Source organism: Labeo rohita, chromosome 10, assembly GCF_022985175.1.
Source record: "Labeo rohita strain BAU-BD-2019 chromosome 10, IGBB_LRoh.1.0, whole genome shotgun sequence".
Taxonomy (NCBI): Eukaryota; Metazoa; Chordata; class Actinopteri; order Cypriniformes; family Cyprinidae; genus Labeo; species Labeo rohita.
In genome coordinates, this window is record NC_066878.1 from 27904510 (window position 1) to 27932418 (window position 27909).

At 31.0% G+C, this 27909-nt stretch overlaps 2 protein-coding genes across 2 annotated transcripts; one reads left to right on the plus strand and one right to left on the minus strand.

The window, feature by feature from the left end:
• Positions 1-447: 447 nt before the first annotated feature.
• Positions 448-15793, minus strand: slc25a1b (slc25a1 solute carrier family 25 member 1b). The gene is made up of 9 exons (XM_051121304.1): positions 15478-15793; positions 9389-9496; positions 8759-8858; positions 6825-6963; positions 6394-6478; positions 5001-5105; positions 4789-4904; positions 4620-4693; positions 448-2900 (listed from the first exon to the last, which is right to left on the minus strand). Exons 1-9 carry the CDS (start codon positions 15587-15589, stop codon positions 2786-2788), a joined length of 954 nt encoding a protein of 317 aa, XP_050977261.1. The 5' UTR covers positions 15590-15793; the 3' UTR covers positions 448-2785.
• A 1195-nt stretch (positions 15794-16988) lies between these two features.
• Positions 16989-27897, plus strand: zgc:56235 (Voltage-dependent anion-selective channel protein 2-like). Its single transcript, XM_051121069.1, has 9 exons — positions 16989-17112; positions 18051-18122; positions 18213-18262; positions 21297-21449; positions 21541-21593; positions 21664-21885; positions 24639-24789; positions 25086-25143; positions 27124-27897. Exons 2-9 carry the CDS (start codon positions 18056-18058, stop codon positions 27213-27215), a joined length of 846 nt encoding a protein of 281 aa, XP_050977026.1. The 5' UTR covers positions 16989-17112; positions 18051-18055; the 3' UTR covers positions 27216-27897.
• Positions 27898-27909: the final 12 nt, after the last annotated feature.

The window sequence follows — 27909 nt, forward strand, 5'->3', positions numbered from 1 at the left end:
AGTCACGAGTTTGAATCAATCGGAGTGGACTCTCTCAATTGAATCGCTTTGTCTTCCTCTGCTTTTAGCTCCGTCGGCCATGCTACTTCGCTGATTTCATGCGATTAATTGAAATAAGCGAAAAACGGATGATGTTTACAAATATTATAGGTATCCGTATTTCCACTTCGAAGATAACTGCTTTCCACGTCGAAGACATCTAACACAAATCTACGAACATACTCAGGTGAGGTAACGTTAACCGGTTTACTGCTAACTTAGTGAAAACACAACATTAGTGTGACGAGTTGCACCTCAAAATACACGTTAGATGGAACCATTGTGCATTATGATCGAGTTTGAAGCTTAATTAAGTATATTTTAAATAGTTTGACCTCTGTAATTCAGTTGGTGACATTCAGTCAGTTGAAACCGTCCAGTCAATAAAGTGCATGTTCTCAGTACATATTGTAATACTGTAAATATTTGAGTATTTATTGTTGCATCAAATTATGTTAGTCTTTACAGAGTGATAGTCAATGTAAAAAGAGCAAATGGGAGAAGCAGAAAACACAAAACGGGTGAAATGTGTTGAAAAGATTCATTCAGAATGATTCAGTTATGTAGTGTTTTGTTCCAGTACTCATGAATCAGTGGTCTTGTGTTTGCCAGACATATTTTTATTTTATTCTTTAACTATTTAATTTGATCTGTAAATTATTTTTCCTGTCTGTCTATACTTATCTTGATTATTAAAGCTATAACAGTGTATATATACACACGTAAAAAATAAAACAGACTCTTTGTCCAGTCAGCATAATTTATTCTAAATTAGAACATGAACTGAAGGCACATTATTTTTCATTAGCATGACAATTAATGCATATTTTAGGTCACACTTTTGGAATGCATTCTGATTACTTTCACAGATACACAACTATAAAGTCCCACGTTTATTCCCACTGCTGTTTTTCCTGGCCCAACATGGGTCGCCTATGCCTTGCCGTTTACAAAGTCAAATAAACACTAGATCAAGATTTGGCTGCAACATGGTATCTTTTAGATATATGGCATTACAGTATATCTAAAACATGTCTTTAAAGAGTCAAGAACCACAGGCACAAATGATATTTTTGACAGTCAAACCTCTGTACATTCAAGACTGTTACTCACCCACATGTAAAGGCAAAACACATGTTATTTAATATTTCTAACCTCTATAACAGTTGCATACTATAAGTTAAGCCACTCTAGTTCTCTGGTCTGCTGTGGAAAACAAGTTTTACATTTGGAAACAATGCTGAAGAGTGAACATTCGCTTTATACGATGTCTGTTACATATAATCCTAGATTTCATGTCACCGTAAATATTGAATACGCTCAATATTTCACCTCTCTTGTCAGTTTTTACAGATTTGCGAGAACATCTTGAGGTAGGAGAGCAGAAGGAGAAGAGGAACAGAAATACAAGCACGCTTAATCGTCTTTAAGGCATGGACTGATCCGTGATCAGCTTTTAAGAGGCTCTGGCCTGTTGACTTTTTTCACATCATTTACAACATTCAACTCGTGTTAAAGAAGTAAACATTGTATTTGAGTGATCTGGCTCTTTGGTGACGCTCGGTTAGGTGAAAAACACTGTTCAGTTTTTAAATGCACAGCATGTGGTGTTGATTTCAGAGATTGAGGCGTACAGTTATTGAATGTCACTGTTATTATGCTATACTGTTAGGGTAGGGTTTAATTATACGCAAATTATGAAAATGACAATGTAAACAAGTAGAATTCCAAAAATAATAGATTATATGATGTATATTAATATAGGCACTTAAAATAATTACTAAACCTGGATTACTACCAAATGTGAAAGTGCATGTATTATATGTACCACTAGTACTTGTCAGAAGTTTAAAAATATTATGATCTTTAAATGTTTTAATGACATCTCTTCTGCTCACCTGCTTGAAGCTGCATTTATTTGGTCAAAAATACAGTAAATATTATTACAATTTGATATAATTATGTTCGATTTGAAGATATTGTAAAACGTAATTTATTTTTATGATCGAAGCTGAATTTTTAGCATCATTACTCCAGTCTTCAGAATCACATGATCCTTCAGAAATCATTCTAATATACTGATTTGCTGCTTAAATTGTAACAATATTTCACAACGTTATGTTTTTACTGTATTTTTGTGCACACAATTGCAACTTTAGTGGTCATGAGACTTCAACATTAAAACATTTAATAATCATAATGTTTCCTAACTCTTGACAAGTACTATAGAGTATAAAACACATTTGTATCTTATAATTAAAAGCTTTGGGGTTTTTTTTGAATGAGGTTAATTTAGACTAAAGTTGACTACTTTAAGTTTTACGGTGTTCAAGTTAGGCCCTCAGCACTTAGTATATAATCACAAGTGAGGAAAATAAAATTAAAATGCATACAACGGAAAAGTATAATATTTGCTGGTAAATTGCACTTAAGAAAATAACATTGTTAAAACTAGAATAAAATTTTCTATGACACCTAATGTTTAAAAAAAATCAAATAAAATTTAAGTGAGTCTCCCTAAACATGTAGTTTTCCATAAAAACAGTTAAAAAATTCTATTTAAATTGGTCTTTGGGGTAAAATACTAATTTTCAAGTATTTGGTGTCTCTCTCACATTAGTTGGGGAAATCTATCTCTGTCTGTGTTGATTAAATGATGGCAAAGAAGCACATTCCAGTGACTTTCTGTGTCGTCTGCTGTTGGCAGGTATTTTGGCCGCTGTGTAAACGCCGGACTCCGCCTTCATTAATCCGTCTTCCACACCTTGTTGAGAACCTTAACCACTTCCTCATAGATTATGAACACTATTGCCACGTCCATACACACCCGTCCTAACCTGGGCACGGTGCCTTTGTAGAATCTACAGAAGAGAGAGTGAGAACATTTAAGTGAATGTTCAAAAAGCAAAACCTTTCAGAAACATTTTCAGATCATTATGCATTACAGTAATGAGAATTTGTTCAGAAAATTGCTTAAAGGTCATGAAAAGAATGTTAAAAATGTGCATTTCTTTAGAATTTCTATTGATTTTAGTTTTTATGAACAGCAAAAAGTAATTATATTGAAGTTCTACAGCAGGTGTGCTCAACTCTGGTCCTGGAGATCGACTTTCCTGCAGTGTTCAGCTCCAACCCTGACCAAAACATACCTGAACCAGCTAATTAGGATCTCAAGGAGCACTTGATAATTACAGACAGGTGTGTTTGATTAGGGTCGGAACTAAACTCTGCAGGAAAGTCGATCTCCAGGAACAGGGTTGGGCACCCCTGATCTACAGTGACAAAACTAAAACTAAAATTAAACTAGAAAAAAAGAAAATATAAGGATATAAAAGTATAACATATTATACAAATTGTTATTATATACAAAAAAAAAAAAACATATATATATATATATATATATATATGTGTGTGTGTGTGTGTGTGTGTGTGTGTGTGTGTGTGTGTGTGTGTGTGTGTGTGTGTGTGTGTATGTATCTTTCTAGTTTTAATTTTTTTTTTTTTTCAGTTTTAGTTTTGTCACTGTAGAACTTCAACAATTACTTTTTACTGTTCATATAAAATATAAACGTATAACATATATATATTATATAAAATGTTATTATATGTTATTATATATAAAAAATTATAAAATTAAAAAATATATATAAATTATTAATATAAATTATTATTACTATTATATATTATGTTATGCAAAACTTACAACTAACTCATATTAGTAAGCTTAAGCTCTGCAATGTCTAAACCTGAAATAAAAAATAAATCAAGGCTAGAAATATTTTTTACAAATGAATAAAAATGACAAAAGTACAGTTCCAGATAGCTAAAACTGAAATAAAAATAAAATGTGAATGAATATTTTGTCATGAAAATAATGTCAAAAGTTTGTAATGGTCTTTCAAATGCTGCTTTAATGAGAAATAATATAATTACTTACTTTAACGACAACATTTTCATTCACATTTTAATTGTAGTTTAGTCATTTTGTTACGTGTTTTTGTCATTTTTATTATATGCTTGCTTATATAGTTGGTCCTTAAGTAAAACTAAAACTATTATTGATCATTTTCTGCAACTGAAATGAAATTAGTGCTTTCATATGATTAATCGCGATTAATCAAATCAAAATAAAATTTTGTTTACATAATATGTGTATATTTATTATATGTATATAATTTTATTAATATAATTAATATATTTAAATATATTGAATATATAAACATAACATTTTTCTTAAATATATCCATGCATTTGTGTGTATTTATATATACATAATAAATATAGTACACAGTACACACACATATATTATGTAAACAAAAACTTTTATTTTGTATACGATTAATCGCAATTGTTTGATAGCACTAAATTAAATATAAATATTATGAAATATTCTATTATCAAAAAAATAACCAATAGATATAAGTAATTTAAAATGTAAGTTCTAAAATGACTAACAATAAAACTGAAATATAAATAAACTAAAGCTAGAAATATAAAACCACAGCCACAGATGTTTTCCTGAGATTCACCCATAAATATGTCAATCAGGTGTGTTTCATGTTAGCATCATGTTTACTTACGCAGCCGGTCCTTCATGTTTCATGATTTTGATGGCGCAGTCGACTGTGCTCTTATATTTGTGAGCTTCCAATCCCTGAAAACATCATGAAAACAATATTCAGCTGTCTTGTTGATGTTTTACTAGAGTCTTGCTTCATGCTTGACAGTGTAAATGATTTTATGACACACCTGCATTCTAGTTTTGATCACATCCAGTGGTGTATTTCCAAACACGCTTGCGGCTCCAGCAACGGCTCCGAACACTCCGGTCACGAAGGGGTTAATAGTCTTATTTGGGTTATCACCTAGTTTTGGCGTGAACAGTGATCATTTCAGCCACCCTGTTTGATCAGCACAATCTATACTACTACTACTAGTAATTATTAGATTGCATTTCACACCTTTGTACCAGTTTCTGAGAGCCGTCATTACGTAGAATCGGATGGCCTGGTTCGAGCCCTGCTTCAGTACTGTTGCCGTCAGTCCCTGATATGTTCCTTTGAGTCCTGTGAAAACAGACGAGAGTTTTACAAATAAACTCTTAATAATGTTTTCATTTTACTCTAATGATGGGTTTCTGGTAGTTTGCAGCTTCCTGTGGTTCAAATAGTTGATTAGATCAGAAGCTGGTTAGAGTTTGATGATCACATGGATTGTTGCATTACATGTTTACACGAGATCATATGAGACTCAATTTATTATATGCAAATTTTGTAAAAAATTAATAACTAAAAATTAAAAATGCCCTTTGAACAGGCCAGCTTTGTTTTAGACAAGGATTTGGGTCATTTAAAACACTTAAAACAAAACGGAATAAAAATAAATTAAAGCTACATAGAAAAAAAAAAAAAAATCGCACATTTAACTGAAATTAAAAAGAAAGCTGAAAATGTAAAAAAAAAATACAGCAAATAAAAATAATTCCAAAATAATTATCATAATAATTGAAAAAATTTGAAAATAATAATATGTTTTTAAAAAAAATACTAATATAATTTTTTTTTTTTTTTATATTTCTGGGTTGGTTTCATAATAAACAACCATAATAAATAAATTAAGCTACATAGAAATGAAAAATGCACATAAAGTTACTAGAACTTTAACTAAAATTAAAAAGAAAGCTGAAAATATAAAAAAAAATACAACAAATAAAAAATAAAAAAGTGATAAAATAAATCCTAAATAATAATAATAATAATAATAATAATAATAAAAAAAAATAGTAATATTATATGTTTAAAAAAAAACTAAAATAACATTGCTTCATGCTAATATATTTTTTTAAATATTTCTGGGTTGGTTTAATAATAAACACAACCATAATAAAAAAAAAAATCTGCTTATAATCAGTGTTATTTTAGTATCACTGAAATCCTATTATAATATTTATTAAGTAATTTAATAATTTGAATCAGTTTTTATTTTTCCATTATCTGTTTCCATTTCCATTTTAATTAAAGTTTTTAGTAATTTTGTGTTTCATCATTTGTAGTATTTTTATTTAGAAATATTTTATTTTTTTATAAGACTGTATAGCTTTATTAATTAATATTTCAGTTTCATTTTAGTGAGTTCAGTACATTACATTAAATTAAATTAAAATGAGAAATTTTACCTTGGCAGTTAGCAGAAAATATATATATATATATATATTTTTAGTATTTCATTTCAGGTAATGATTTCCAGTAAAAAATGTGTGTATTTTTTATATATATATATATAATATCTGTTGCACGTCTGTTCGGTCTCCAGGTGGTGGCGCTACAGGCTAAACAAATCAGCATTCGCATGTACCTTGTGTTCTGACTATTTCTCTCACGCCGTGGAAAAAGCCTCTGTATTTTGGGTTTGCTGAGGTCTGATCATGGATGAATTTGACCTGAAATTAAAGCAAAACATTTATTCATATCAGTATTAATTCAAACAGAGATCACTTTAGATTGGCTATACTTAACATGTATTTCACAACTAATGCAATGAATTAAAAGCTACAATATAAGCTATATGTATGTTAATGCATCTTTACTTTGGTAACTGGTAAATCACAGGTCACCTGTACTACTTTTTGCATCAGTGTGGAATTTCTTATAGTCTGTCTAGACAGAAAGTGAGCAATGCAATGTGACTTAAGTCAAATGTTGCATTGCTCACACTCTCAGTGTAGATCTTAAGCACTAGGCTTCTAACTATCAATGCTAAAAGCATCAGAATATCACGTCACGCACCTTGATAGTCTCCATAGGACACACCACGACTACAGCCTCCGCCACTCCTGCGCCCAAACCGCAGATCAACCCACGTGTGCTGTCCAGCTTCCCAGACTCATCCCTCATCTTATTACTGAGGAATTCAAACATCCCAAACCTGCAGAGAAACACACTTATGACAGCCTGAACACTGACCCATCTCCTGCTGTAAAATTAAATGAAAAAGCATCTTTCTCATTTACTTTGCAGAATTTTGTCTACAGGGAGGATTAATTAATTAATTAATAAAACTTTACATATAAATTACACACACACACACACACACACACACATATATATATATATATATATATATATATTCTGTTGTGGGGGTTGCATTTTTCAAGTCTATATAGTTTTTATAATTTTTTTACTTCAGTTTAATTTGACTTGTTTTAGTGCATCAAGTCAAACAAAAAAAAAAGCTGTTGTTAAATAGCTAATGTTGTTTTTTTGTTTTAATGTTAATTTTATGTACAGTTTTAGCAATTTGTTTATAAATAAAAAATATATTTAAACGTGTGTGTGTGTGTTTATATTTATAAAATCTTTTTGTTTGTTTTAATTTTAATGTTAAAGTTTTAGTAATTTGTAAATAAAAATATTTTATTTAAATGTATATATAATTTTTATTCATTTTCATTTCCGATTTAATTGTAGTTATTTCAGTGCATCAAGTTAAACAAAAGGAAAATGGTAAATGTTAATAACTAGCAAAAATAAAATAAGTTTAGTTTTTTATAGGTTGATTTTTGTTAAAGTTTTAGTTTATTTTATTGTAAATAAAAAATATTTTATTTAAATGTATGTGTGTGCATATATATAATCTTTTTTTGTTTGTTTTAATGTTACTTTTAGTAATTTTATTATTAAAAATTATTTAAATGTACAGATAGTTTTTATTAATTTTTATTTCAGATTTAATTTTAGTGCATCAAATTAAATCTTAAAAACGGAAAATGCTAAATGTTGATAACTAGCTAAAATAAAATAACTTTTTTATAGGTAAACTTTTAGTTAACTTTTTTCTATTAATTTCAGTTAAAGTTTTAGTATTTTTATCGTAAATTAAAAAATATTTTAAACGTATATGTGTGTGTGTGTATATATATATATATATATATATATATATATATTTTTTTTTTTTTTAATGTTACTTTTATTTAAAGATTTAGTCATTTTATTGTAAATAAAAAAAATATTTTATTTAAACGTACATAGTATTTATTCATTTTTATTTCTGTTTTAATTTTAGTTATTTTAGTGCATCTAAGTTAAACAAAAGGAATATGCTAAATGTTGATAACTAGCTAAAATAAAATTAGTTTTTTTCGTTTTCTTTTAGTTAACCTCTAGTAAAAAAAAAAGTATGGGTTTGCTTTTAGTTAAGTATAATAAATAACTTTGCTAATTTTTTGTTTCTGTTTTAATGTTAATTTTAGTTTTAGTGATTTTATTGTGTTTTCCTATTATTTTTTAAACATCCATATATTTTTTATTAATTAGTTTTTATTTTATTTTATTTCAGTTAATGTTTATTTTAATTCAAATACTATTTTTTCTGTATGGTTTTACTTTTGTTGAACTATAATTACCTTGAAATGTATATCTGATTGCCATGTGTATGTCAGGCTCCAATATTTTTAATTAATAGATGGAAATTACTTAATAGTTTACAAATTTCTCCTGTGACCCAACCCTAGCTGGACTGGCTGTATGTTATGAGGGCTAGTGAGCAAGTTGTACTCTACAAAAACGAACATCTAGTTGATGAAATGCTATAGAGCAAAGCAAAAACTACAAACTGTGGGCAGCTCTCAGCCAGAATAAGCTTCACTGAGCATCAAACTTCACGCTGACAGCCAAAGGTCCGGCTGAGCGAGGCTTATCCCAGCGGGTCAGGAAATGCTCACCTCACAGCAGCTTTGGGAATGGAGCCATAGAGCAGAGAGCTCAGCCCGCGGTACAGACCTTTCACCCCATGACCACGCACCGTCTGCTTCACGCAGTCGACTGACGAAACAAGACAGAATTACATCACTTCGATATCATTTATAACACTCTAAAACAGAGCGATCTGCATTCAAATCTCAGCCAGAGGCATTAAAAATGCTAATCTTTTTGAAACGTGGGCGTTATGAATTAATAAAAGCGATAATTTCCTTTTCAGATTGTTCTGATCTCCTGCAGCTGAGTAAATCATTCATTTCAAAAGAGAACATGACGAGACTGTCGAAACGTGACATTGCTGGTTGCGAGAGTGCGATTGGTTAACAAATGAACTGCTTTGAACAATCAGTGCTGATAAACTTGTTATGAAAAGGGGTCACAAAGTCCAGCGACTGATAAACCCCAACACTTGCGCATCAGTTGCTGTACTTTGAACCGTCGACCCGAGTGGACTCTGTCTCTCTGCTGATGAACCGTACGTTTTTACGCACAATGATTAAATGAAAGTGCTCTCAGGACAAAGCAGATGCAATTATAATGAAATTAACTGTTGAGCGTTTACTTAAGATAATAATATTGGAGCAAATACACACCGATGCCTTTGTAGCGAGGCGGGTTTGCCTTCTCATCTAACTGTAGCTGAGTTTTCACATACTCTGTAGGAAACGTGATGCAAATTTCAATGCCTCCCGCAATCCCACCTGCAAAACACAGAGAAGTTATTAATAATGAGAGTAAAAATACAAGCCACAAATCAGGTTATTTTTGTTAAATAAAACTAACAGTAAAAGCATAAAAACATTTTTTGTTGCTTGAAATAACATAAATGTTAAACAAAGTAAAATAAAATGGTATATATATATATATATATTTTTTTTTTTTTACTTTATTTGACATTATGTATATATATATATATATAAATCTAACTAATTTTTAAATTTTCACTTAAATAAAACTAAAATTAAAAGCATAAAAAACATTTTTTGTTGCTTGAAATAAAATAAATGTCAACTAAAATAAAATAAAATTATATATATACACATTAAATACTAAATAGAGAGAAATGTTTATATATTTAAAGGATATTTTGTTAAGAAATAACACTGTGCAAAGAACAAAAGCATAATAATCTGTAGTATAATTCTATTTATCAAAACTAGATTAAAAAATGATCAGAATAAGGTTTTTGGGGTCGTTTTTACTGCATTACTATGCAGTTGATAGGCGGTTGCTTACAGGACCAAACAAAAAAAAAGTGAGTCTCTCTCAAGTTTTTGTGATAATCTGGTTTCTAAATGATTTATTATAAACTTAAATCACTAATCTCAACAGTAATAGCATTTCTTGATTATTAATTATTTTAATTATATTTTAGCCAAATAATTATACACTGCAGAAAAAAAAAGTAGCATTTACTGTAAAACAATTCACTCATAAATTGCTAGCAAATTGTAACAAATAATTACAGGGAAACAGGAAGTTTTACATCGAATTAAATGTGAAATTTTAAAGGAGAAAGACTGAAATCGTATTTTTTGTAAAGCACACTTCAGTTAACTTTTTTTTTTTTTTTTACAGTGATAATATATAATTATATAGACTGCATTTATTTGATTAAAAATGTGAAATATTATTACAATATAAAAGAACAGTTTTCTATTTGAATATGTTGTAAAATGTAATTTATTTCTGTGATCAAAGCTGAATTTTCAGCATCATTACTCCAGTCTCCAGATACATTTTATTTTCCAAGATTCTCTACTGACTAAAAAGTTCAAAAGAACAGCATTTATTTGAAATAGAAATCTTTTAGAAATGTCTTTTCCGTCACATTTGATCAATTCAATGCATCTTTGCTGAATAAAAGCATCAAAACTTTTGAACGGTTGAGTTTTCACGGCAATGAATGTCTCATGTAAATCCCACAGATCTGTCGCCACCTTAACTGTGTGTTGAGCACATCTGCAGCTCAACAGGCGGCAGTAAAAGGAGGCGTGTCTTTCTGTGATTGGCTCAGAGGATCCGCCCCCTGCTCTGATGGGTGCGACTGTGAAACAAACGTCCTGCTCTTTAATCAGATCTCAAGTTTGTTGACACATCTACACTTCTTTCACTGCGTGCCATGTGTGCACAGACGCTTCAGGTGATCAATTAAATAATTCTGATTCAACAAGCCAAACAAGACATTATTATACGCTGTATACATTCCAGAGGAAAAAAAAATACTGCTAAGAGGTTGCTCTTTCATAGCTCAGGAGAGTTATTTTTCATTTAGGGATCAACTTTGTCAGAGGGGTTTCTGCTAAATTAAACACAAATGAGTCAATAGTTGTCATACAGTAAGAGTACAGAGGTTGAGTTCATATTAAGATCTTTTGGCTTTTGTATCTTGTCAAATCTCTAGAGGAGACATATGGCTGAAAGAAAAAACTGATTTTAATGAGATGGAAATGGATTTTAGTTTTCCACAAGATGCACTAAAATGCATACTGTACCTTCTATAAAAAAAAACAAACAAAAAAAAAATTGGTGTTGTGTCATTAACTGGCTACATAGAAATGGGTGCTAGTGTTTTATATTTGTAATTTCTCTAAATAGCGTCTGATGTTTCCCCAGTAGTGCATAAACTACAATTTCTCTGTTACTAAAATTGTTCCTGTTAATTGTTTCCTCTTCATTTTGATGTTTTGTAATCACATTCCTGGAACAATCATGTGTGCTCTCAGGAAATTTGAGGGTTTGGGTTAATATATACAAATATTTTTTCTTACAAAATGAGTATACCTGTTTAACAGGTTTTAACATGACTGACAAGCACTAATGTGTCTTATAGCAGGTGAAACAGCAGGATATAGTGTAGGAGGGTCAGATATATAACCTGCTTGACCTGCTGGTCTCCCTGAACCACTGAAACTGCCCTGAGGGAGACTAGAGGGGCTACAGCTATCCTAAATGTTCATGCATAAATAATTTATGGGTACATAAATCACTTACAAATATTTAGAATAAATAAATAATATCAGATTTTTAAAATAAATATAAATATTAGATACTGTAGACTACCATCTAAAAACATGTGGTCTGTAATTTTTTAAAATGTTTTTAAAACATTTATGCTTACCAAGGCTGCATTTATTTGATCAAAAATACAGTAAAATCAGTTATATTGTGAAATATTATTACAATTCCAAATAACTGCTGTCTATTTTAATTTGTATATTTTTTTATAATATATATATATATAGTATTTTAAAATGTAATTTCTCCCTGTGATGCAAAGATGAATTTTTAGCATCATTACTCCAGTCTTCAATGTTGCATAATCCTTCAGAAATCATTCCTATATGCTGATTTGCTGCTTAAGAAACATTTATTTTATTATTATTATTATTATTATTATTAATATTGAAATCAGCTGGGTAAATTCTTTCAGGATTGTTTAATGAATAGACAGATCCAAAGATCAGCATTTATCTGAAATGAAAATGAAATTTTTTTTTTCGGGGGGAAAGAAATTATAGAAATTAATACTTAGTAGCAAGGATGCTTTAAATTGATCAAAAATGATGATAAAGACATGTATAATGTTACAAAAGATTTCTATTTCAGATCAATGTTGTTCTTCTGAACTTTCTATTTACCAAAGAAACCTGAAAACATTCTACTGAGCTGTTTTCAACATAATAATGAGCAGCAAATCCAAATATTAGAATGATTTCTGAAGGACCATGTGACTGGAGTAATGATGCTTAAAATTCAGCTTTGAAATCATAGGAATAAATTACATTTTAAAATATATTTAAATAGAAACCAGTTATTTTAAATAGTAAAAATATTTAAAAATGTTACTGTTTTTGCTGTACTCAGGATCAAATAAATGCAGGCTTGGTGAGCAGAAGAGACTTCTTTAAAAATATATATACATTACAAATCTTACTGCCCAAAAACTTTTGACTGGTAGTGTATCTATTCAGTACTAGGCTAAATGTCATGGTCAAATAGATTGTTTATAGCAAATAAAGGCAAATATCATTTTATAAACTCTAAAAACCATTAAAACCTTTAAGGAAGTCAGAGATGTTTGGTCGGATGCTAAAGCAGCAGTCAGAATGACACACCTAATCCTGATTTACGTCTTAAAAGTCAAACAGAGTGAGTTTATATGATGCAATCAATGGCTTTGTGTGAGTGTTTGCATGTTTTTCTGCTGAGCCATCCATTCATATTAGAGTACTTGTATGACTGGTCTTTTACAATCAAAACGTCAGCCAAAAGGAACCTTGTTTTCAGAGGTGAAGCAAGTATTTACCTTATAAAGTATACTTTTTTCGAAAGTACTGGTACTTTAATAAAAAGTCGATACGTACGCTTTAAAAACGTAACGATAAACATGAACTCTCTGTGAAGAGAATCAAAGGTTTCTGTTTACAACGCGCTTTTGCAGCGTTGCGCATTTCAGCCAATCACAGACATGTTTGTGAAGCGCGTTGACCAATCAGAGGCGTTTAGGTTAGTCAGCGCTTGTGCAGCGTGAGCTCGGCAGATTCACGAAGCGTTTTGTTATAACAAACAGATTCTAAACACGATGTAAACGAGATTCATTGTAAAATATTTTCTATTAAAAAGGGAGTTTTCACCCAGTCAGTGTTCACTCGAGCCGCTATTTTTTTGTACTAAACTAGTAAAAAAAAACTATTTAGACGGTTTAGTCGGTTCATCAAAAAAAAAAAAAAAAAGACTCGTTTGCAAACCGAATTTTATTAGTACACGATTCAAAGCTTCGCGACTGACAACAAACGCACCAATCATGTCAAGGATCATGTCATGTATACATAAATAGGGTGCAAAGAATAAAATGTAAACAATCTGTGACATCTATGAAATGCATCGTAATCCAGTGCGCTTGTAGTTACTTGTTGTAGTAGTTAACAACATATTTCATCACTCACAAACCGTCTGCATTCCACGTTACTGTGTTAATGTGTCCATGCCACAGGCTCTGTCATCACGTCATCATGCACGCAGCACATTTATCACTCCACTGCGCAATTACTGGGACCAGAATGAACTTCATGCAGCACATAATCACATATGAACCGAACAACTATGAGTTTCATATTAACTGTCACTGCTGTGAATCTCAAGACACGTGCCCTGGCAAGACATTAATCACACTAACTAGGGAGATTTCAGGGAAGGGTGGAAAATAGACAGCCTATAACTACACTTTTAAGACGACAAAGTTATCCATAGATGCCGAGGAGAGAATGAAATAAAGAAAAAGAATGTTAATGCATTACTAGTAACTGAAAACATAAAAAATGATTATTATTATTAATCTTATTTGATTATTAGAAGTATAAGATCCAAATTGCTAATTACTGGCTCAAAATAATAATGATTAGAAATTTAGAAATAGAAATTTCATTAGAATTCCTTTAGAATTTTTTTTTTTCTGTTCCTGATATAATAAATGTCAATCAAAGGCCTGTATGGATAACAGCGATAAAGAAATACTTTATCAATAAAGGAAAGTGAAGAACATGTTTGGGTCATATTTCACCCCAAAAATAAAAAGAAACAAATAAGAAATTAGATTTTGCATACAAAATTAAGCTTTTTTTTTTTTTTTTAGTTGTTACATTATTTTGATGCCAATGAAGCACATCCCCCCTCCTTCACCATAATGCAAAACAAAATAATGCAATATTTGAATTTTAAAGTATTTTATATATATATATATATGAAGAGTTTATTTGCAAGAAAAGATAACCCAGTTTTTTTACAAATTTTCTAAAATCATGGGTTTTTTTTTTTTTTTTTTTTTTTTTTACTTTATCAAAATAACCGAACTGCTTTTTGTTTGAGATTAAGTGGAATGCACAATAAAAAAGGCGTTTTTTGAAAATTGTTAAAAAATAGTTATATATATATATATATATTTCCTGATATAAAATAAAATAATATTGTTACAGTATTTTTAAGGTATTAAAAAAAAACTGTAATACATTAATCAGTAAAGTAAAAAAAAAAAAAAAAAAAAAAATCCAAAACTGTTACTTTACATTACTGTAAAATAAATAAATAAATAAATATAAAAAATAGGGAAAATGTGCAAAAAATGTAATGAACATAATAATAAAATTCCTCAAAGAAAACAAGTTCACATAAACAGATGTCAAAATAATAATAATAATAAATAAAAAATTAAATACATAAAATAATTTTTTTTTTAGAGAATAAAGGTGTAAATGTGCTTAATTGTCATTAAAGTAATTAAAATGATTTATTTTTGGATTTTAGGGTGTAATGTGAGGTTTTCCTGACACTTTTGACTGACACGTTCTATTTTTGTTACAGGTAAGCCTCAACTGTTACATTACAACACAGAAGTGCTACAGTGTATCAAAGCTCTTCTGTTACTTTGTATCAAAGTTCTTTTGTTACTTTGCATCAGTTCCACACAGCATGACACACACATCACAGTCCAGCACACTGAATACTCGCCTGTGCAGTGATGTTGACTACAGCCCTGTAGGGATCAAGTGAGCAGAGGACTGTAAACAGTGTGGATGACAGTGCAAAAACTGCGTGGTGCAGCTGATCTGGAGTCGGTCACAGTATTAACACAAATGACTTTCACAGTTTCTTACGTGATTCATAAGCACAAAAACAGACTTACCGGCTAAAATGGCCTTTCCAGGGTGTGTGAGTTTGGCTTGTCCGGCGGGTGCAGCGGCTGACAAACAGTGCGGTCTGTGGAAAGGACTGACAAATTTCGGGTTCACTGACATTTTTCTTGTTTTAAAGCGGGGTTTGCAGACAAACGCGCCTCCTGCACAGCAGCAGCAGAAATAGTAGTTGTTGTGTAAACGGCGCTCATAAGTGAAGTGACGGGCTCTGTGTGATCTTTTGACAGCCTGAAGTTTCCTGTTCGCTGCCAATAGGACACAGACTCTGTGTGAGTGTGTGTTTGTGTTTTTAAGGGAGGGAGAGTCTCTGTCGGAGCGCCATGTTTCTGACAAACACAATATCCAGTTAAGGTGGAACGGAACGAACGCTTTTCTTGAAGGTTCACATTCTTGACCTGAATGTGAAACGCCCACGTTTCAAGATCATACCAGGAAATTGAGCTTATTTAACTTTACACAAGTTGTTTCTGGAGAACTTGTAAACGAAACTACTATGCATTATGATGTAATATATTAGGGTAAGATACGCGTTTTGTTTACATCTTAAATTTTTTAAGTCACAGCGATTTATTTAAAAAGACAGCAAAAAATGAGAACGAAATTCTAAACTTTTTCTTTTCATATTACTTTTTGTCACATCAAATTTTATTATTATAATTTTTTTCATATAAAATTTATATTTTATGTTAAGGTTTTATATATATATTGTATATTTTTTATTTGTTCCAGACCCAGATTTTAATATATATATATATATATATACACACTACCGTTCAAAAGTTTGGGGTCAGTAAGACTTGTAATAGTCTTTAAAGAAGTCTCTTATGCTCATCAAGGCTGCATTTATTTGATTAAAAATATAGAAAAAAACAGTAATATTGCAAAATGTTTTTACAATATAAAATAATGTTTTTTATTTTAACATACTTTAAAATAGAATTTATAGAATACAACTAAAACTGATAAAAAAAAAATGAATTAAATATAGACACATTAAAAAAATAAAAAATAAAAAATTGACAAAAAAATGAAGAAGGCATGTGAAAAATGCTTAGGAATTTACAAGTGTTCCAGAAAAATGAGAGCAGCATTATGTGAAGCTGATGACATCTGCTGGTAAGTATGTGTGTTTAAGCAGGCCTAAGAATAAAGCAGTTTTAAATACGAGTGCATAATTCATTTGAACTGTAAGCTGCAGATTCTGCTATCTTTCATGTGCCTGCATTTGTAGATTTAATGCATGAGTACTTTAGAATAACAATGAACAAAAAAGCATAAAAAATGTACGTGGGACAACTTTGTCTCATATTTGCACCAAACCTAAGTGAAAGCCACTTCAAAACTTTTAAAAACACCATATTAACTATATTGTAGAAAATATGGCTGGAAATTAAGGTTATGAAAAATGTATCATTATATTTGTGAAAAAACACCACTTTTTAAAATCTTCCTGGGGACTTTTATTTCGAAATCGCGTCTGTGACGCCAGTGCGCGTGCGCAGTTTGTCTCCTTCACTTTGTCCTGTAGCAGTTAGTGTCAAATCAGAAACCCAGGACACACTAAAGCTTCTGCTTTCGTTTTGCATCAGCGTTTTATTTTTGTCTAAACAACAGCAACATCCTCGGTACGAAATTATCATTCTGTTTTCAACTAGACTGCAACTTTAACCGATGCAGGTTAAAAACCGACCAAGTTAGTTGTGTGTAGTGTTGTTATAGCAGCATGTGGTAGTTCATAAAAAACAGGCAGCAGCTCCTTTTCTCACCCTAGTTTATCTTTAAACACCTTTTCCTTGTTATCCGTGCAGTTCTGTGCTGTTAAATATCTTTGATAATGATTAAATGTGACTGTGCAACATGTTTAAGCTTTCTGCATATGATTAAGTCTTAAAGGCTTTTCCTCCATTCATGATTAGATTATCAGCTCGAGACCACGCCCCCTCATGCATAAACATGCGTAGCTGTTTTCTTTGCTTATCAAGGGTCAGATGATGCACGTCATCTGTTACTTTAATAGCAGAACAAGGCGTAGCTGTTTGGGTGTTTGATAATCAGTTTTGAACATCAGTATTGCTGTTCCACGTTTCCATTTCACTAAATATGCATAGCCTACATTTTTTAGGGTATGCATTTTTAGTTGTCATAAACATGTTTAGTGCACTAAAGTGCTGCCTACAGCCCATTTTGATTGTACTGCAATTAAAAAACCCACATGTATAATCATGTAAAAATAGATGCACAGTAATAAGGAGACTGGTTGGAGTCATTTTTGCATGCAACTAAGGTGTATTTTACTGGGTGTCCATTTATAGACCATTGTAAAATAATAGTAGTTTTAGTACATTTATAATTGAAAAGTTTATACAGTCAGAATGCTGCCATGTACAGAAATTGAACTGCTATGAACTAAATTCTCACAGTGGGTTTGGTAACTGATTATGCCATTTTGTGGGTTTGCTTTATCTGCGGTTTGATCCCCGGTTTCTACATTTTTCTAGTTTACTTGCAACACCATTGATAGTTCAAAAAATGCTGATTTTTTTCCGTTTTGTTTATGTGTCAGATATAATGGCTGTTCCTCCTGCATACTCAGACCTGGGAAAAGCGGCCAAGGATATTTTTAGCAAGGGTTACGGTGAGAAAACACACTTTGTCATGGAAATGATGTTCGCTTTACAAGACCAATTGCATTCTGCTGTAATTCATGTTTTTGATTTGTTTGTAGGTTTTGGGATTGTTAAACTGGACCTCAAGACTAAATCTCAAAATGGAGTGGTGAGTTAGTTGTTGTACAATTGGCAGCAGTACTTTCTTCATTTTTTGAAAATTGGCCAAACAAATAAAAATAAATTTTATATATATATATATATATAATTATTTTTATTATTATTATTATTATTATTTTTATTTACTTATTATTTACTTAATTTAGGTCTGATTTACTCAAAAAAGAAAATTAGCTGAAAATGCACTCATCCTCAGACCATTCAAGATGTAAATTAGTTTGTTTCTTCATCAGATTTAGAGAAATGTAGCATTGTATCACTTGCTCACCAATGGATCCACTGCAGTGAATGGGTGCCGTCAGAATGAGAGTCCAAACATCTGATAAAAACAACACAATAATCCACAAGTAATCCACACCACTCCACTCCATCAGTTAACATCTTGAGAAGCCAAAAGATGTGTGTTTGTGAGAAACAAATCCATCATTAAGATGTTTTAAACTTTAAACCTTGGCTTTAAATACAAATTCATAATAAGACTTTCTCAGGTGAAAGAATTCATCTTCTGTTGTCTCTCATATTAAAAATCCACTGACGTATTTGTTTAGAACTTTTTTGGCTTGTAAACGGTGCTTGATCTGTGCATATTTCTCTTCTGATTCAGACAAGTTGACTTTATCACTGAAAATCATTATTATGGATCATGGACTTTTAGCCAAAAGCAGTGGTTTGAAGTTAAAAATGTCTTAATGATGGATTTGTTTCTTACAAACACGCAGCTTTTGTCTTCTCAAGATGTTAATTGATGGACTGGAGTGGTGTGGATTACTTGTGGATTATTATGATGTTTTTATCAGCTGTTTGGACTCTCATTCTGACGGCACCCATTCACATCCATTGGTGAGCAAGTGATGCAATGGTGCATTTCTCCAAATCTGACGAAGAAACAAACTAATCTACATCTTGGATGGCCTGAGGATGAGCACGTTTACAGAAAATGTGCATTTTTGGGTGAACTAATCCTTTAAGGAGTCATTGTTATGACAATTAAGCACATTTCAGTAGTATGTCAACTTAAATGCATTTTTTATGTCTTTGATGCACCATTTTGGGAAATGCTTTTAGATGGTAAGATTACTGTAGGGGTGTTTGTGTGATATGGCAGGTTTCACTCTAAAGGTCCACACGTCTCTGTGGTCTCCATCACACATCATTTACCATACACGAAGAACTGCCTGAATCTTTATCTTGATGTCAGTTATTTGTTGGTAACTATTTTCATGTTATGTGTGAATTTATTTTTGAATCATTTATCTGTGATTACACAACTAACATCGCTCTGGAGTTAAATAAGAGTCATGTCCCATCAGTGTTTCTGGGTCACATTCAAAATAAAACTAATTCTGTCAAATCACTCGCCATCTGCCATCCAGTAATGTCAGGAGACACCTGCTCACACTGTCGTCTTCATGTTCAGTGTCTGTTTTATTGTTTATTTAATGTGTAATATTTTTAATAACGCACAAATGTAGACTTTCTGACAGATAATTTGGTACCACTTACAATAAGTTGTCATTTGTTAACCTATAAATGAATGTACTAACTAACATGAACAAACAATGAACAATACATTTATTAGACTATTTATTAATGTTTGTTAATGTTAGTTAATAAAAATACAGTCGTTTATTGTTTGTTCATGTTAGTTCACAGTGCATTAACTAATGTCAACAAATACAACATTTGATTTTAATAATGCATTAGTAAATGCTGAAATTAACATTAACTAAGATGAATAAATTCTGGAGAATTGTTGTTCGTTCTTAGTTCATGTTTAACTAATGTAGTTAACTAATGTTAACTAATGAACCTCATTGTAAAGTGTTACTGATCATTTTAACTGTTAATAACAGTTGTTACAGTAACAGTGTTGTTATTTTTAACTAAAACTAAAAATGAACACTTTTAGAAATCTGTTATTAAAAAGTAATTGAAAAATCAATAATTTGGTAAATTAAAAATAAAAAAAAGTAAATTGGTAATTTATAATTAAAGGGTTTTCAGTGACTGTAGTCTGCTATTAAAAATTGGAAATTAAATAAAATAAAATGTATTAAAAATTAGAAATGAATATCTAAAATAAATAAGTTTAGGATGAAGTACTAAATGACTAAAACTAACTGAAATAATAATTAACTAAAGCTATTTAGAAATATTTAAATGAAATATTAGATATTAAGTTAAATATGAAATATTTAAATAATATGTATAAACAAAAACTAATAAAAATGACAAAACAAAAACAAATTTGGCAAAACCTGTGCTAAAATTAAATAAAATTAAATAATTAATAAAAGTATAGAAGTATTTTTTATATAAATAAATGCTACAGTATTATATAAATAATACTAAAATAATACTGACTGGTTAAAAAGCAAAAAATCTTAAAATGGCCAAATATCAGCCAATGAATTGCTGTTGCTTATATATATATATATATATATATATATATATATATATAATTACAGAACTACAGATAATTTCTTAATTAGAAATGAATTGTCATTAAAAAAAATTAAAGTCCAGTGTTATTTATCAATAGTATTTTCTCTATTTTAAACAGTATACACTCAGACTAAGTAAAATTACAAACTACAAACTGAAATCAAAACATTATAATGTACAACACAAAATTAGTGCTGTTAAACAATTAATCACGATTAATCGCATCTAAAATAAAAGTTTTTGTTTACATAATATATGTGTGTGTACTGTGTATATTTATTATGTATATATAAATACACACACATACAGTATATATTTTGAAAATATGAACGCATATTTACATGTATATATTTATATAACTGACATTATATTTTTAATATATAAACATAACATATTTTTCTTAAATATGTACATGCATGTGTGTGTATTTATATATACATAATAAATATACACAGTACACACACACATATTATGTAAACAAAAACTTTTAGCCCTAAATCTGTCAGACTGATATGATAAAAAAGATGTTTGTTGCTATTAGCCATTTTTTTAAATCATAAACTCTAATCCAACTGCAGGAGTTCAACACATCTGGATCCACCAACACAGACACGGGAAAAGCCGGCGGGAGTTTGGAGACCAAATATAAGATGAAGGACCTGGGATTGAGTTTGAACCAGAAGTGGAACACAGACAACATGCTCACTACAGAAGTGTCTGTGGAAGACCAGGTCAGTAGATCAAACTCTCCTTATGACCTTTGACCCCTCTAAGATGCATTGAGTTTGATCAAAATGGTTTTGCATCACATTGTCTCCTCAGCTCGCGGAGGGGTTGAAAGTGTCCCTGGATACGTCTTTCGTACCAAACACAGGGTGAGTTGTTATTATCTGTTGCATCAAGACTGGTTTGATGCTTTTTGTTTGACGTATTATTCTCTCTTAGCAAGAAGAGCGGTAAACTGAAGACCGGCTACAAGCGTGAATTTGTCAACGTGAACTGCGACATTGATTTCGAGGGTCCAGTTGTGCACTCTGCAGCGGTTCTGGGATATGAAGGCTGGCTCGTGGGCTACCAGATGGCGTTTGACACGGCCAAGTCTAAACTGGTGCAAAACAACTTCGCTCTGGGATACAAGGCCGGAGACTTCCAACTTCACACCAGTGTGTAAGAATCAATGAAAAACAACACAGGAAAATGCTGATCAGTGGATTTTAGGTCGATATTGCAGAAATTGATATGGAAGCTTGTTTCTGCCACGGGATAAAAACACAATGAATTTCACAATTCTGACTTTTTTCTTGCAATTCTGAGTTTATATCCCACAATTCTGCCTTTTTTCCTTTCTTGGGATGTTTAAAGTCTTAACTGTGACATATAAAAATAGAATAAAAATTAGAAATAAATATTTAAAATAAAGCAGTTTAAGATGAAGTACTAAAATTACTAACTAAAATAATAATTAAGTAGAGCTATTTAGAAATATTTAAATTAAATAGTATATATTTAATTAAATATTAAATATTCAAATAATGTGTAAAAAAAATAAATTAAATAAAATGTAAATTAATAGTGTGTGTGTGTGTATATATATATATATATATATATATATATATATATATATATATATAAAATATTAAAATAGTACTTGCTTGTGGAAAGCAAAACTCTTAAAATGGTCAAATATGTTGCTTATATATTATTACAGATCATATCTTAATTAGAAATTAATTTTAATCAGTATCATTTTAAAAACATTTTAAAAACAAAATACAGTTAAAGTCCAATAATATTTATCTATACTATTTTCTCTAATTTAAACAAAAATTCACCCAGACTAAGTGAAATTACAAACTGAAAACAGAAATCAAAACAATATAAACATTATATGGGATATTTAAAGTCATGATTGTGAGATATAAACTCACAGATTCTGAAAAGAAAGTTAAAAGCGAACTTAAGAGTTGCAATTACTTTTTTTTTCAGAATATAAGCTTGTAATTAACTAATTAATATTTTTAAATATTAAATATTTTGATTTGCCTAGCTACGAGCCTGCTCACATTAGGTCTGGGTTTAAATATTGATTTCTTTATTTGAATAACTTCTCATTTTATTGAAACTGATGACAGTTCTTAAATCATAAATATCTATCTTTTATTTCTTTTATGTCTATGTGGCTTTCCCCTCCAGTAATCATTTTCTGCTTTGTCACTTTTGATATGAAACTAAATCTGAGTTTTCAGCTCAGTTACAGCACAAAATAAACATGACTTAACATCCAAAACTACTTTAAAGAGGAGAGCTTACCGAAATTAATCATGTCTCATGATATCACTCAATCATTGTTTCAACCGCGGAAAGATGTCAGTGAGACCGCTAGTCAACGGTCACATTTACCTCAAGCAAGTCATTCAGGGACCATAAACTTCTTAGTTAGCTATAAAGAAAAAAAAAACCCTTAGAGAGCATTTTGCTAAATATATGTAATCAATGTATTTTTTAACTTTTTTTTTTTTTACAGTGTTAAATTGAATCGAGATCAGAATTCATGAAATTTGTGTCAACACCCAGCCCTACTATACATACTCTATACACTACCAGTCAAAAGTTTTTGAACAGTAAGATTTTTAATGTTTTTTAAAGAAGTCTCTTCTGCTTAGCAAGCATGCATGTATTTGATCCAAAGTACAGCAAAACAGTACAATTTTAAAATATTTTTACTATTTAAAATAACTGTTTTCTATTTTAATATATTTTAAAATGTAATTTATTCCTGTGATCAAAGCTGAATTTTCATCATCATTACTCTTCAGTGTCACATGATCCTTCAGAACTGATTTGCTGTTCAAAAAAACATTTATTATTATTATCATCAATATTTAAAACAGTTGAGTATGTTTTCAGGATTCTTTGCTGAATAGAAAAATCCAAAGATCAGCATTTATTTGAAATAAAAAGCTTTTGTAACATTATACACTATTCCATTCAAAAGCTTGGAGTCAGTATAATTTTTTTAGGGTATAATTTTATTTAGCAAGAATGTTTTAAATTAAGCAAAAGTGATGGTAAAGACATTTATAATGTTACAAAAGATTTCTGTTTAAGATAAGCTTTCTATTCATCAAAAAAACCCTCTTTATCTCATTTTTTTTTTTTTAAAGCAAATCAGAATATTAGAATGATTTCTGAAAGATCATGTGACTGGAGTAATGATGCTAAAGCTTCAGCTTTGATATCACAGGCATAAATTACATTTTAAAATGTATTTAAATTAGGGCTGTCAAACGATTAATTGAAATGAATCAAAAATTTGTGTTTGCTTAATATATGTGTGTACTGTGTGTACTTATGTATATGTAAATACACACAAAGTAATGTATATATTTAAGAGAAATATGTTATTTATGCGCAAAATATTTTATTTGTTATAAAAAAAAATTATAGTCAATACATATACATATACTATATATACATATATTTCTTACATTTATACATGAATGTGTTTGTATTGATGTATACATAATAATTACACACAGTACACACACATATATTAGGCAAACTCAAACTTTTATTTTGTATGCGATTAATCGTGATTAATCATTTGACAGCCCTAATTCAAACAGAAAACAGTTTTTTAAATAGTAAAAATATTTCAACAATTTACTGTTTTTGCTGTACTTCAGATCAAATAAAATGCAGGCTTGGTGAGCAGGTGAGACTTCTTTAAAAAACATAAAAAATCTTAAGGTTCAAAAACTTTTGACTGGCAGTGACCTTCTCACTGATTGATTAATGGAAATGCATGCAAAATCATTGAAAATTGTCAATAATTAGTTAAGTAAAAAAAAAAAAAAGCATTTTTGAAGGCATGCTACTGGTCTAATATGTTTTAATGAAACTGTGCTGTGTGTCGCCAGTAATGACGGAGCTGAGTTTGGAGGATCTGTCTATCAGAAGGTCAGCGATCAGCTGGAGACGGCCGTCACTTTGGCCTGGACCTCCGGCAGCAACAACACACGCTTTGGAGTTGCTGCAAAGTACCAGCTAGATAAAGACGCCTCGTTGTCTGTAAGTCACAGATCTTTACGCAAGAACACATGTTCAGTTAATGGTTCACCAAAAAGCATACGCAATCACACATGCAAATTTCTTGGCAAATACAATGCAAGCTTGTGGTTCTGTTGTACGTAACAGCAATGCTGGAAATGCAGATGTGTGTTGCGTTATGACTGGCATTCTGACACATTCAAGATTTGTGTAACTAGAAGCGTCTGCCTAAAGCAAGTTATATTAAGTATTCAAATCTTGGGATGATTAGCCTGAACATGTTTATTTTAATTTTTTTCATTATTTTCTCATAACAGGCCAAAGTGAACAATGCCAGTCTGATTGGAGTTGGTTACACTCAGAGTCTTCGACCTGGTAATCATCTTATAATTTTTGTTTATGATGAGCATAACACTTGTTTTTATAGTATTAAGTATATAAAGTATGCATTTTATTTGTGATTTTTAACATCACCTTTTTGACGAGTTATTTAGGCATAGTACTGGAAGTTCAGGCATTATTGAAGGAAGAGTTCATACAAAAATGATACTGAAAATACTGAACGTTTTTCTCACCCTTAGGCCATCTACAGTGTAGATGAGTTTGTTTAATTACTTGCTCACCAATGGATCCTCTGTAGTGAATGGGTGCTGTCAGAATGAGAGTCCAAACAGCTGATAAAAACATCCACAAGTAATTCAAACCACTCCAGTCCATCAGTTAACATCTTGAGAAGTGAAAAGCTGCATGTTTGTAAAAAAACAAATCTATCATTAAGATGTTTTAACTTCCAGCCATTGTTCCATAATAACGCTTCCTCCAGGAAAGAAATATGCACAAATCAAGCACCATTTACAAGCCGAAACAGCTCTAAACAAATACGTCAGTGGATTTTGATGTGAGAGGAAAACAGGAGATGGACTTTTCACCGTAGGAAGTGTTATTGTAGATTATGGATTTGTATTTTGACCGGTGGCCACGGTTTGAAGTTAAAAACATCTTAATGGAGGTCTCTACGCTTATTTTTCTTTTTAGGAGCACTTGTGGGATTTACAGGGGATTTTTTTTTTTACCTTTGCAATGGCATTTTTCCAACTTTTTTTCTATTTAGATTTTTTAAGCTTTTTACAATTTCTAATTAAAACAACAGAATAAGAACAAGTAGAGTAAAAATAAGTAAGAATAAATCAAATGAAATCAGTATTAACAAAATTAATTTGTACTACACAGGTGGCATGAGTGCAGCCAAATTCATAAATTTATGTTCAGATTAATGTTTTTAATATAAAATTTCAAATACAAAAATATTAAATGTTTTAAATAAATAAAATGATACTTTAAAAATGAAACTAAATCTGCCGGTAGGTGACGGCGGAGTTAATTACTGAATCATTCATTCGATTCGTTCAAACGGCTGATTCATTCAGGAATAACGCAAGTGACTCTTTATGAATGGGAAATTGAATCAATGGCTCACTAGATTCATTAAAAACGCATGTTTATTCATAAACGAAACACATAAATGTGTTTGAATGGAGATGCACAGTGGCTCAGTTGTGACTTGCTTCAGACTATTTTTGATGACGCAATAGAGCAAAATTAGGCAATAGTGTCTTGTTTATTTAACTGTTGTATTAAATCGTTACCTCATTTACAAACTCCCTTGAAAATTATTAAAAGCTGTCAATCATCTTAGTTCATCGCAATCTCACAAAGTTCCATTATAATCAACAAAGCTCTCTACACTGCACAATCAATCTCTTATTTACACTCTCTCTACACTTTTTATTTATGAAAGGATTCGTCAGATATGTCTGTGATTCATTACTCAACATTGCAAAAACACGTAGAAAGCTTTGAAGCTCCCCTCAGCACCCCAATATGCTGATGGGGTCAGTCGCACATGGTGTTTCTTACAAACACCCATCTTTTGGCTTCACAAGATGTTGTGATGTTTTTATCAGCTGTTTGGACTCTTATTCTGACGGCACCCATCCACTGCAGTGGAACCGTTGGTGAGCAAGTTGAGCAAATGTTAAGGAAATTTTACGTTTTTGGTGAACGATTTTTCTAAACACAATTAAAATTGATTACAATGTCCTTTACATTTTCTTTTATTTCACTGAATTAAACATGCAACAGTTTAAAGGCGCTGATCTTTGCATACACTTTGCTAAAAAAAGTACAAAATACTATCTTGAAACTAGTAATTGTTAATAAATAGTACGCAGTACATACTTCACAATATGTACACTAGTATTTCATTCCAGTCATCTTGTGACCAATGTTTTACTTGTTTATGAACCTCTTTGTGCATCTTTTAATGTCTTACATTGTCTCTATCTCATTGTAAAGGGGTGAAACTCACTCTCTCGGCCTTGATCGATGGAAAAAACTTCAGCACAGGCGGACACAAAGTCGGACTGGGTTTTGAGCTGGAAGCGTAGCTGCCGTAGTGCAAAAGGCACAGAAGAAGAGAGACCCGGTCCTCACGTTGTTCCCTCCTACATCATACACTAGCACTCGATGACTAAAAACACTTAGCGGCATGTTGATGGGATTTGCAAGTCTGTGGGAGATGATTGATTCAATATCAGCCGGTCGTAAGATCTGGCCTTCTAAGGGAAACGTTTGCCGATCACATGATTTATTTAATGAAAGCCGTATATTTATATAGAGCACCTGCAGTGAGCCAAATTAAGTAGCGGTAGATTTGCGAGCTTGGAGTGTTTCTCTGCTGATGTTAGTGCATGCTAAGCACTTGATTTATCGCGTTGGTGAGCGGACGTCATAAATATGCATGGTGGTAGTTGAGGTTATTTCTCAGGATGCTGCATTAGAGTGATGTTGCACTTCTAGGGCTTTAGGCTTTACAGGAAACCAAACAGACAGCATGTGTATTTCTAGAGCTTGCAGTACAACCCTTTTCACACTCATTGATGGTTAGACAGCAACTCTGTATTGTGGGACAAAACGCCGCTAGCAAACCATTTCAAAAGTGTTTTGGTGTACAAATGAGATTTTTGTGCATTGAACTCTTTATGGGCACAGATATCAATGCGTTGTACATACCATCTGTTTTTCCAATATTACTATTATATATATATATATATATATATATATATATATATATATATATAT